At 45.2% G+C, this 13,500-nt stretch overlaps 1 protein-coding gene across 4 annotated transcripts in view; it reads left to right on the top strand.

The window, feature by feature from the left end:
- The window catches only part of LOC117897069, a 32,170-nt gene that overhangs the window by 2,460 nt on the left and 16,210 nt on the right, over nucleotides 1-13,500 (top strand). For all 4 annotated transcript variants that reach the window (XM_034805676.1, XM_034805675.1, XM_034805673.1 and 1 more), the window contains exons 2-3: nucleotides 4,674-6,000; nucleotides 11,017-11,164. In XM_034805676.1, coding sequence (XP_034661567.1) covers nucleotides 4,674-6,000; nucleotides 11,017-11,164 — 1,475 coding nt within the window. The remainder of the gene's footprint in view (nucleotides 1-4,673; nucleotides 6,001-11,016; nucleotides 11,165-13,500) is intronic.

The following is a 13,500-nucleotide window of genomic DNA, read 5'->3' as shown; positions in this document are numbered from 1 at the left end:
GAGTGTGTGTGTGTTGTTTTGTGGATCTGATGTGAGAATTTTCTATTTTCGTTCATGGCATAGCACTAGTTCGGGTATTGTATGCTGCACTGGAAAAGCGATAAGCAAAGGCGGTTACTCACTGAAATGAGCAAAGATTCCGACACTTCTGAGGAAGCATTCGTTGTGCAAAAACCTGACAAATGCACGATAAAGTTATGAATGCAAACACTCCCGGTGGGTATCCGGTGATGGGACAGCTGTGTCACCATCTGGCATTACTTCATATGGTGTACAAATAGATTCATGAAATACAAATACGATGATTGCAAGGCTTTCCAAGATGTCTGTCTTGAATACAAGTTGTTCACATTCGTAGAATGGTGTAGAAATTGCGATGATTCGCTGAACAAAATGTTCCATAAGCAAACGGACTCTTACTCCATCAATGACGCAAACAAAGACCATTCGTCAGAAATTATTGTGTATTTTTAACGATGTCAGAATATTGTACAATAATCTGTAAATCGAGAGTTAATGTTGATAGACAATTTCCCATTTTATTTGTCGGTTGTAAAACCATTTTTGGCCTGAATGTTGTCCTGCTACTGCTCTGCTTATGGAACTGCGTTGGTTACCAGATATAAATCTAGCTATAATCCTTCTTCTTAAGTTCCCTCTTAAATTGATTTTGTGGATTTCGAATGGAGAGCTAGGCCAAATAACAAATAAAAGTACATACATTTGTATCTACCACTAAATATCAGATATGAACAAATTGTTCAGCAATTGTTTTGTGTTGGAAAAGCTCTTTGAATGTCTGCGTTATTATCCCATCTAAGCCGCACTTAACCCCAGTCTGGCCGCCCTTGGCACTCGATACACATGTGGCCATAATAGCAAGGCCATCATTTACCGAAACCCGAAGCAGAAGCAGACACAGGCCCACACCATGCCACCTGAAAACCAATAAAGTCATTTCACACACATTAACCCAACCGAAAGCAACAATACACACGCAACGCCAACCCAGGGATTGGGATTGGGTGTGGGTTTTGCGATTGGGTTTGAGTTTTGGGACCGGGACAGAGTCCATTTGATAATTGCACGGAGGTGTTTCGGACCATGCGCATCTTCCAGACTCTTTGTCGTTCAGCTCAATTCTCCACCTCCCCCCAAGCGAGAGATGGCATTGGGCAAACACATGCGAAACGCTGCTGTGGCTCGGTCACATATGTTGCCCAAAGTGATTATTTTCACTAAAAATAAACGAAATTAATGATTGATGAAGTGAGACAAGGGAGCACCGGGAGCGACGGATATATTGCTGCCATTACCCTAACCCCCTTTTGAAAGAAACATCAGCAGGCCCGTCAACACAACAGCCACAACCCCAGCAGCGCAGCAGACAGTCGTCGCAATTTCCGAATTTCAATTTCGAATCGTGGAATCGTGGAAACTCTTGCAAAGAAATGAGCATTGAGCGCAAACAAAGGGGAAAACAGAGAATGGAGAACGGAGAACGGAGAACAGAGGACAGAGGACAGTGCAATCGTAATGAGAAATAAGCCCGTCGCATAAAAGAAAAGTGTCGCTTAATTGAAAGCAGGTGAAGCAGGAGATATTTTGGACACGAGATGGCCGGGATACTACTGGTGTACTTACCGTGGGGGAGATACGGACAATGTTTCTTTGTGGCGAAGCCGCTCAGCGCTGTCACTGCCAGACGGAAATCATAAAAATGTTGCATAAAAATATTTTTTATGTGTTCGGCTGGTGGCTGCTGCTGCTGCTGCTGGTTCTGCCACTGCCACTGCCATTTCCATTTCCATAGCCATTGCCACCGCTTGTGCTGCTGTGGCGTCTGTGGGATCTTCTTCTAGGCAGTCCGGGGCGAAAATAATAATAAAATGGGAATAAAATAAAGCAAGTAAAAGAAGAACTGAATGGTGGAACTGAACGGAACAGAACGGAACGGAACGGAACGGGTGCCGTGCCACATATTTCGTTTATATTTACTTGACAAGTTTTTTGCACTGCGTCGAGACGTCTCCGGGCTCCGGCTCTGCGTCTCTGGCTGTGTCTGTGTCTGTGGCTGTGCCTGAGAGTGGGGGCCGGGCCTGCATGGTGCTCCTCTTGCTGGGGCCTGAGACTACCCGTGTCTTGGGTAGACCGTTTGCCATTTTTGGCGGCTGCTTCGTAGCGCCGCTCCACGTCATCAACAACATCATCAGCACGGGCTCTGCAGTTGTAGCTGTAGCTGTGGCTGTGGCTGGGGCTGGGGCTCTTTCTGTTTTATAGTCCAAACGTGATAGCAAAATGTGCCTCTGCCTGTGTGTGCTCCGTCTGCCCATCCGCAAACCCCTGCTGTTCGGTGCTCTGTGCATTTTCGTGCAGTTCCGAGTCTCGAGTTGGTCTTGGGCATTTTTCCTTGGAGTTGGGGGGAGCAGGGGGACGCCGTGCGCGCCTTGGAAAAATAAATTAATGGAAAACATGCAAACATAAATTCTCTCTAGCTGTCAGGTGTTTCACATTTTAAACGTAAATTATAAATAAGCAAAGTAAAATTATAATTCCACCTAAATGTTTTATTTGCCACCGTCTGCTGTCATTTCGGGGGCCCAGGCCTCCGTCTTCGTCTTCGTCTTCGCCTCCTTCTGTCCTTCAGCTCGTTTGTGCCACAGTCCAACACAAGTCTTGTCCCACCTCTTGGAGCATTTCTCTTTCTTATTGTGGCACATTTCTTTTGTGGCATTTTCCTTCTCTCTACGTGTGTGTGTGTGTGTGTGTGTGTGTGTGGGGTGGGGGAGAATTAATTTTATTCAAATTAATGATGAAGCTTATAATTGGCCTCGTTTTTTCCTTCTTATTTTTTTGTCAGCTTTTTCAGCATTTTCATTTTTAAATAAAGACTCTCCACTGTATGCCATCGTCATCGTCAGTTCCCTCATCATCGTCGCCATCAGCCATCAGCCACAGCCCAGCATCTACGGCCCCTGCTGTAGCTGGAGCTGAAACTGGTGCTGGAGAGATGATGGGAATGGGGCTCCGACTTTTTAAGAGCATTTTGACATGACTTGGGCTTCATTTTCCATTCGATGCGCCGCCTCCACTTTGATTATGACGTGAAGTGAAGTTGGCCAAGTGCAAATACTTTGCTGGTACTTTTTAATTAACTTAATTAGCATAGATGATGGGCTAAGAGGAGCGCTTACACAACATCAAAATTGCATTATGCCTCCTCGCATGGGTTCGGATGAGAGTCTCGCTATGTGTGTGTGTGAGGGCTGAGGAGCGCTCTTTGATTTAGATTCTTTGGAGCATAATAAATTCTCGAGCGAAACTTTCGTGACATAATGCATGAGACACACATCACATCCATGGACAGACTCTTGAGACTCCTAGGAACAGGAAACGCTTTTGGATTTGCCTAAACCCTGTTTAGTTGTGCTCGTGAAAATGTGCTCAAAATTAACATGTATTCACATTATCGATTGGAAAAGTTTGGGGAGCAAACATTAAACAGTTTCCTGCCTGTAAGAAAATCTAGAAATTCCTGCACTTGGCTGCACTTTGACGGCTCCTCTCTAAACTTTAGACGTTCAATAGATAGAAAACAATTGATAAAGTTGTGGAAAGGTTTAAGAAAATATGTTACATTTTTCGTGATTAGAATTAAAAGTGTTCAAGCTGTTTGAAACTGGGGAGCAGTCCAAACCAGACTCAGCCGAGATGTATTTCATTTTTGAAATTTCATTTACTCCAAGACAGAGCCTTGGTCGAGTGGCAATGTGGCAAGTATTGCACAGGCCATGTATTGTGTTTTGCATCGGTTGTCAAAGCAATTGGAGTAGTCCCAAGCAATGCCCTGTCCACCGCTGATCTACACAACTGATGAGTGCAACCAATTTACTTTTGATCAATTAATAAACTCGCATCTATTTTCATGGTGTGGCTGGAACAGCTCTCATGCAATATGGAAATTAAGGCTGACCCTCGTGCCGGTCGTCTTTTCCGCTTGGGGCACACGCAGAAGAATCCAAATGAAAAACTCTCAAGTGGTTGGAGATTCGTTTGGTGTTCCGTTCCCGTTCCAGTTCCCGTTCGCATCGCAACGCTTCGGTTTCCCCCTATCTGGCTGGAGGCGCTAAATGCAGGAAAATGTAATAGCGGAAGAGGCGCTGATGAGGGGCCATGGTCGGTTGTTGGGGAGATGGGGAGATGGGGAGGCGCTGCAGACATTTGTATACCAATATATCGATGCGTATAAATTTTGTCTAATTTTTTTATGGCGCGTGATTTTTGATTTACGCGTCGTCGGGCATTTGATTTCGATTGGGAGTCTCCACTCTCTTGCTGTTCCCAGAGCCCATATTTATTTTTATTGCTTTTTAATGCGCCGCCGAGGAAGTTTTGGTATCTTTTTGTGTGGCAGGCAACTGTATTTGGATGCCATCCGATGAACAATGAATTTTGTGGGATTATTTATATATGCGTCGAGTCGCTGGGCCCGGCCCGTTGCCGGAGTGACGATGCGGTGGCGCTTTATTTAAAATTCAAATTCGAGGCAGTCGCCAGAGTTTTTGCTTGCCTTTGCCACCTTATATCATATTTACTTGGCTGTGCCACACAGCATGTTTGTACTTTATAATAATAAAATATTCCACTCTTGTCTCGTGTCTCCTGCCCCACAGGATACGGCGCACCAGGAGCATCAGCATCAGCAGCAGCATCAGCAGCGGCAGCGGCAACAAATGCATGCAGCAGACAGGATAGCGGCGGGCAGCAGCTCGAGCTCTGGCTCTGGCCTCAGCGGGAACACGTCCACATCCACTTCCACATCCAAGACGAGAGCAGGAACAACGTCGTTAATCTATTTACCGCCTTTCTGCTATCCATGTAAGCATGTGCCTGCGGCCGGCAGCAGGAACCAGACCCAGACCCAGACCCATAGCCATGGCCATTGCCTGACGAGGAGCGATAGCAGAAGGGGCTGCCACGGCAGCTGCTGTTGTCAGCATTACTGGGAACATAAAAATTATGATAAACAAGCTTCAGCGTCGACTTTGACACCATCTACAGCCACGGACACAGCCGCAACTAGGGCCAGAACCACAGCAACGGGAATGGCAACAATGTCCCACTCCTACCCAACAAGAGCCGAGGAATTCCTGCAGCAGCAGGAGGAGCAGGAGCTGGAGCAGCAGCATAGTTGCACCGATCTCAGACAGACGTTGCAATTAGTTGTGCCAACTGTTGTGGGTGGCGGCAGAGCCCTGGAATGTGGCGAGACCAGGCGTCAGGCGCCCGCGGCTACGACGGCGGACCAGCGATGCTGGCGACGTGACCGAATGCGACGTGAAAGACCAAGTCATGCGTCTGCAGCCACACTGGCCAAGGTAAATCCAATCAGCAGTGGTGCCGCAACAGCTGAAGCAGCTGCATCTGCAGCAGGAGCAACAGCAGCAGCAACAACATTGAGAGAATACAATTCGCAAGCAACGACAAGAACTGCGGTGGTGGCCACGGTGGCATGGGGCACAACTGGCGCAGAGCTGCCGCATGATGAAGACGCCGCAGCAGCAGCCACGGCAACTACTCCTGCTGATGATGCTAAGGAGGAGAATGACTATGAGTATGATGAATGTAGGTGCTTTAACTATAACGGTGATATTAGTCTGGAGCGAGAAAAGGAACAACAGCAGCAGCAACAACAGCAGCAACAACAACAGCAGCAGCAGCAGAATGGAGAGCCCCAGCAACTTGCCCGCAGCAGCAGCAGAAGGAGCAGCATTACGTGGCTGATATTCTTGTGGCAGCAGCTGCTCCTGCAAGGCGATGGAAACAAAGCCTCATCCGGGGACACCGACACCGACACCGACACCCACACCCACTCCAAGTGCGACGAAAGGACAACGACGAGAAGGAGCAACAGCATGACGTCAACAAAAAGTTGGCTTGGCCCGCTGCTAATGCTGGTGCTGGCCACGTCCGTCAGTGGCTGGGGCGGCCGACAAGATGGTAAGTAAAGTAAAGTGCAGCTGGGGCCACAGTCAGAGGGCAGAGGCACAGGCACAGGCATATAGCCGCATGCCGCGATAAGTAGCGTTATGATAAGAATTTATAATTTCGCCCAAGAAACAACCTCCAACCTCCCAACCGCCAACCCCATCGAGCAGGCATCTCTCGGGTGCCACAACCACGAAATTCCCCAATCCACAAAACATTTCATTTAATTTTGAAGGCATAATTTGTAGCGGGGCAACGGAGCGTCAGCTGGCAACCTCTTGGCTGGCACATGCCTCTCCCGCTTGCCACTTCCCATTCCACAGGCACTCCCTCCCTACTGCTACACCCCTCCCCTCCACGGTCATGCTCAATTGAATCCATAAGTAGTTTGTGACCGCAGATCTGCGTTCGTTTAATGCGTTTCAACTGTTTCTCCCTGAGCGAATTTACCCAAAAAACAACAACAAAAAAAACAACAAAATATATACTGGATAGCGAAGCAGCAACAGCCGGAGCGGCAACAACATCATGCAACATGGCAAATTGTACGGAAATTGCCCGAAACAAACAGGCAACAACCGCCGCCGCTGCCGCCCAACCACCGACCGACCGACCGACCAACCGACCAACAGACCGCTGACCATAATTCACTCAAGTTAGACAAAAGCATTTTGGTTGCCACTGCCATTGCCCCTCCTACCACTCCGCCTACACACCCGGCCCGGCGCTGTCTGTCCATCCATCCGTCTCCCTGGCACTTGGTTTTACGGCTGGGCTGCAAAACGAAAGTCCAAAATCCCGAGCCAGAGCCCGAGCCACAGCCCAAAACGCAAACGCAAATGAGTCTCCGTGTAAAGCGTCATGCTCTTTGAGTTCTATGAACAGTACTTTCGTATCTATGTATTTGTCTATATCTACGCTGTACGTGTGTGTGTGTGGTGGTGTGTGCGTAAATCCATTCAATAGGGGTGGTCCCTCCCTCCAGTAGTGGTGGCTCTTGGTGGCCCTCTAACCGAACTCCATGGCGAAGGGAAACACTTGAAATTGTGCACACCCATAAGTGTGGGCATTATAATTGGGTTAAGGAGTTGTTAGCGCGTTCAAGTTGTCATTATAGATCAAGCTGGATAGATAAGATAAGTGTATGTTGGGAGCGATTGCCAGTCGAGGAAATTGCCAGTCATAACAGGAGAGGCACTAAACAGAATAGAACAGCCACGACCCGACAAGATGATGATAGAGTAGGGCGTCGGGAAATTGATTCATAATTAATATGGCGTTGTATATTTCCCCATTACTCGTACCCCTTGATTACCAGTGCGTATTCACTCAGCGAAAAGTGACATAAACATAGTAAAAGAAAAGGAAAATACACGCATATTAATATTTAAAAATCTATCTACAATTGGTCGACTTTTTGGAGCATTTTCTTATCTCTGTGTGGCATAAGATTCTCTTGGAACGACACATGTACGTGTCAATGTTTCGACAAAGTCACTTAAATCCTTATACAGTGGCCCAAAAGCTACGCGCGATTTATGTATTTGATTAATGCACCTGATTACTGTCAGTTTATATGGATACGATGCCCCGTTCTTGGCGTCGCATAACTCTTTCCGAATTTAGCCGCTTTTCTTTTATTTTATTTTCTTTCTCCCCCCAAATTGTATTCTAAGCTCGTATACTTTTTTTGTTTTCTTTCTTTTTTGAGCCCACTCTAATCCATTCGGCAAGCACACCCCACACACACAGCGTACACCGAATGTGTGCGAGCATATCGTAGCTCCTCGCCGATCCCCTCCGAACTGTCTATACGCATTTGTACGCTTGTCTGTCTGTGTTTCTGTTTGCTTTTAGCTCGTATTTACTTATGCTTGTCGTCCTGCAGCATATTTCAGGGGTAGCGAATTAAGGGCGAAGGGCAACGTGCTGCTGGGCTGCGGAATCGGAATCGGAATCGGTGGCAGCAACAATAGCAGCAGCAGCAGCAGCAGGAACAACGGCAGCAACAACAGGCAGCGTGCAGCACTCTGGCAAAAGTATTGAATCATGTTGGAAAATTATTCACGGTACTTGAAATTGGCGAAACAATTATTCCTCGGGTCTGCTGAGCGGCGGCGGCGGGGGGGAGGTTTCTGAGTTCTGGTTTCTGCTTTCTGGCTACCCAGCTCGGGGCGGTGGCTGCCCTGCAAAGTGTGCTACACTTTTCACACAATCTGCCCCCCGCTGTGCGTATGGGGCCGCATTATGACAGCCAGAAGCAGCAGCAGTGGCAGGGGCACTGGTACACTGGCAGTGGCAGCAGTGGAATACCCCTCGTAAAAAGCACAAGTCATTGGACAACACACAGTCACAGCCACAAGTATATCTACAGGCACGGCTACAGCTAAAGCTACAGCTCCAGCCACGGCCAGAGGTCTCGAGGTCTGAGCTGCGGCTCAGTCAGGCTCAGAGTTCAGAGCGCTGCTCCTGCGCTGATCCTGCGCATGAGTACCTTTTGTTTGCCGCAAATGTAAAAACAAAAGGAAAATAACAGCCAAGGGGGCAAAAAACACAAAAATCAACAAGAAAAAAAAAGTGAAATAAAAGAAAGGAAAGGAATAATAAAATAAAATGTGTATCGCTGTAAGGACGAGAGTACGGGTATGGGTACGACTGAGTGTGGCACGGCACCGTGTTGCCGCTGTCGTTGAAGTTGCCTCTGTTCCCTGCCTCATTCTCAGTCTCAGTTCGGCTTCACTTTGTGCGCGCACATTCGTCTCTACTTGGGAGTTCTCTGTATTTGAATGCGTAGCCGCTCTTCGGTTCGGTTCGGTCCGACTCCGGTCCTTAGGTCCTCAGGTCCTCCATCACCATCAGCATTTCCATTTCCATCTCCGTTTCGGTTCCTCTGACTATGACTGTGCTTGTGCTTCTGCCCTGTTCCACCCCTAAAGCGCCCAACTCCCTGCCCCTGGCACTGCCACTGCCACTGCCACTGCCAATCCTGCCCAAACATTAAGCTATATGTACATATGTATGTATTTATGTGCTCAGAGGGTGGTTTTACCATTTTCTATATGTATGTATATGCACTTCCTTGTTTCTATTGTGTCCCTGCAGTTCCTAAAGTGAAATGTCACTCGTGATTCTTGCGATTTCACGCGTGACAGTGTCCTTGTCATATCGTGACTCACTGGTGAGATTCCATATGCAAAATGTATGGGATGTCCGCCAATACACCAGTGACACCTTGGTTTAAATGGTTAAATGGCTATAAGCCATAAATGAAATCAACAGTGACATGTCACTGGTGACTTTATAATGGACATGTCCGAAAAGGTTCCAAAGTGACTCCTCAAAATATGTCCTACATGAAATCACCACTGACATTACAAAATATGTCATGCATGAAATCACCAGCGATATTTTAAAATATGTCTCACATTGAATCACTGTCTGACTGTCCGTCCTTTTGTCGGTCCGTTCTGATGAGCGCCCAGTTCTCAGAGACCATAAGTGCTAGAGCAACCAAGCTAAGCATCCATACAGACGTAATATCAAAATGTTACAAGTGTGTTTCAAAATTTTGACATGCCCCCTCCCGTCCCCACATAGGTCGAAAATCTGTGGCACCCACAATTCGGAATATTAGAGAAAACCAAACCAATAGTTCTGTAGAGAATATATCCATCAGAATCCCGAATCAGATCGGATCATTATGACGAAATTCATGTTTAGTGGCTGTCAGAAATCTATTTCTTGAAATATCTGTTGAAGTCGACTACGGCAAAGCCGAATTGTTCATAAGTACATATGAAAATGTTCATGCATGAGTGCCAGAACTGCAGGGGTGGGCTGTACTCGTCGTTGTACTTGTACTTATGTCTCTGTGTGTGTGTGTGCTAACTTTCCTGTTACGTTTCTTTCTCTATACTTGGGCTTGACTCGGCTTGAATCGCTTCCCCCCCCATTACCCTCCTCTCATCTTGCTGGTTCGTTCCTTTATGTTCCTTTTCATTTCCTAAGAGGGTATTATAATTTTGGTCTGATGTTTGTAACGCATCAACGAAATCATTTCATTGGGATGCCATTGGATCTGTCACTCTGAAAGCAATTCTTCGTGAAATTCCAAAGCAAAAGTGTTAGAAAATTCAAAATAACGAATGCATCTGTTCGCTTATGGGAAATTTGAACCCTCAACTTTATGTGCCTGAATATGCCCTAGTGAAAACGCAAGGGCATACAGTTTTCGGCCATCAGAAGTTTTCTTTCCTCTCTTTAATTTTTTTTTTTTTTAATATTCACAATTGCCATTTTGGTAGTTATTTCTCTCCACAACCCACCCTCTGTCCGTGATTGTGTGTGTGTGTGTGAGTGACATTATTATTACGAGCAGTTTTTGGTTGCTTTGCTTGTTCAACGTTCAACTTATTTATGCGCCTGCCTGCCCCTCCCTTAGCGTTGAAAACCCTAACTACCCTACCCACCAGAGGCTCGGTTAGAGGGGTCGTAAATTTGAGGCCCCTTATGCGCACGCACTTAAATACAATCATAATAATAATTGAAACAATTTACAAATTAAAAAGCCACAAATCTTGGCACCAAACTTGACAATACAATTAGAAGAGCCAAAGACGAAGAAAGTGTGTAGCCGAAATCTGTACAGGAATATCCATCCCTCCCCCAGTGCAATACTCGCATATGTACGGGCACGAGAGTAGATGAACATTTTAAGTACTTGTAAGCACTGGTATTATAATAAATAAATGTGCATACAAACGCATTTCATTGATTACTGCTGCCAGGCAAAAGATTGCTTTGGCTGCTCTTTTATGGTTCTTATCTGGAGCTCTCTCTCTTCTCTTTCTCTCTCTGTATCTCATTGCTCTCTCGTTAAATGAACAATGAACGCAATTGAGGTCGCCTGGCGCTGCCCCTTGGGGCGTCAATTGGAATATAATATCTTAATGTATTAATGGTTGAGTTGTGTGTTTTTGTATTAATAAATTATGATGTTATTTTTTCTTGTTTTGTTTTGCCTTGCAGCTCCCACAAATTGCACATTTCCGGCTCGATGGGAGGGCTCGTGGTTCCTGTCCGGCTATCAGCAGTCCATACACATCAAGGGATCACAGTTCAGCTATCGCGGCAGGTGTGCGGCCTCCGATGGTAACAAATATCTGATTGTCGATGAGTAAGTACCCGCCGTCCAGAGCCCAATGCTCAACAATATAAAATGCTAACATATCTCGACCCAATACCACTCGATCCAACAAGAAAATTCCAGAAGATGATGAAGAAAAAAGAACAAGAGAAGATGATGATGTGGATGATGATGTTGATGATGGAGATTCCATGTTATATGTGTACAAATAATCGTATATATTTTTCCTTTTATTTTGTTCGTTCTTTGTCCAAAAGTGCCTATAATTGAATAAGTTTTCATTTCTCACTGGAGAAGAGGTGCTTGTCTGTGTGTGTGAATGTGTTTATTTGATAGACTGTGTGGAAGGTGTAGGGCTCCCTACGAACCAACAATAACCCCCCGCCACCAATGATGGTGATGAAAATGGAGGGAAAATGCAGCACTAACCTCATTAAAAAGAAGCCAGTGAGCAGCACACAAACAAAGCCGACAGAAAAGGGATAGGATAGAGGCATCGACAGCAGCAGCGACATGCAGACATGAAGACATACATATTGTATGTACGAGCACGAGTACCATCTAAAACCTGTCGTCAACCTTATCGCTGTCGTTCTCGTTGTCGTTGTCGTTGTCGTTCCCTTTCCCTTTTCCCTGCCAGCTGCTGCCTGCCAACTGCTCGGCTCGGCTCTTAACTTTCTGCCTTTGAAACGGGTTTGTTTGCCTCACCATGCCGCCATGTCCTCTCCATGTCAATGGCGCTCTGTCTTGGCAGAGCGCGATGCTCGTAATTCGGATGTTTGACAAGAGCCCAGTCGTGTACCCGTACCCAACCAATCCCGTCCATAGATACATATATATTAGATATAGAGATGTGTATGACTGTGTGTGGATGTGCTGAAAACTAAATCAAACTTTTTAACGTACCCGTACCCGTACCCGTGCCCGTGCCCGTACACCCCCCTCCAAGTATGTACATATTGTGTGTTTTTAATTTAGAAAACTGCCTTTTGCTATACCAACCCAAAGCCAATCTCTTTCTCTAACTATCTCTCTACTACGAATATTTGGCAGCAACTTTTGCTTGCTACGCCTGTTGTTGTTCATTTTCCTTCCAACTGCATTTTCATTTGAAACGTTACGAAACGAAAACCAAAGAAATTTTAAACGAAAATTGCTTTCCATTTTGCCCATTCCTTTTGCTTCGAACTCGAATTCCTCTTTTTGTTGCCTTCCTTCCGTATGAATGTTTTTGTGTATTCCACCAAGAGAAATGTGAAGAAAAAACAAACAATTAAAACCCCTTTTAAGCTGCTTTCCTTAATGCAAAATCAGAAAACAAAAAGCCCCAAACAAGAACAATGAATTACCCAAGTGGAGTATTATTTTTGGAATTTTTTGCGTTTTGCCTTGTTCATGCTTATAAATACTTAATAAACATATGAATAATCCTAACCGTAAGCTAAGTTTTTCCGTTGTAGCTGAAATGTGAAAATGTTTTTTGATTTTTCTTTCACCAACAAAAAAAATTCTCCTTTGCATACGAAAAATATGTTTGTCCTTTTTGCGATGTGTTGCTGCTGGGAGGGAAACTCCCCATCTCAACCAGCTTCAACCCGATTCAATTCGATTCGATGCGATTCCATTTCCTTCCGTTTTGTACATGTTTTTTGTCGTATACCAAATAATATTTTAATTAAGTATCGTAAACATATCGAGTGCCATCCACTCGAACTACCATAGTATCCACTAGGAAACTAACGAAAACCCAAAATATCAAAACAGAAAAACCCAAAACCCAAATCAAAACTATTTATTTTTGAAACGTTTTCCATTTAAATATATGAACAATATATTATGATATTTTTCAAACATCACTTTTCAACAAAACATATATATTTTGTGAGTTTCTTTCGTTCTTAAGTGTACGTCCTTTGAGTTCGTTTCGATGATCATTTTGATTACCTTATACTCGAAATATTACATCAACCTAGTAATCGCTTTTCCAAGAACCATAACCAATAAATCGATTAACATGTGAACAAACCCGAAACCTGGTACCCAAAAGAATATAAACAGAGTTACGAATCCGTATCGAATCCGTATCTGTCCAGTTTCGGGTCTGGGCCACATTCCTGGGATAAGAATAACCCATAAACTCAAAAGACATTTGAGAGTAGGCGGCGGGGTGACGCCTCAGTGTGTGTTTCCTTCTTGTTTTGCACCCAGTACACCCTAGGGCTGTTCCTAGTCTAACATACCAAACAATAAACAAACTCTAAACACTAACCCACAACCCCAAAAACCAATTGAATACTAAACCAGAAACATGAAACATGATTAATATCCATACTATACCGATATACAATACAATACAAATACAAACT

The sequence above is a fragment of the Drosophila subobscura genome, chromosome O (genome assembly GCF_008121235.1).
Source record: "Drosophila subobscura isolate 14011-0131.10 chromosome O, UCBerk_Dsub_1.0, whole genome shotgun sequence".
Taxonomy (NCBI): Eukaryota; Metazoa; Arthropoda; class Insecta; order Diptera; family Drosophilidae; genus Drosophila; species Drosophila subobscura.
Note: the sequence above shows the minus strand (reverse complement) of the source record. Positions and strands in the feature narration are given on the sequence as shown.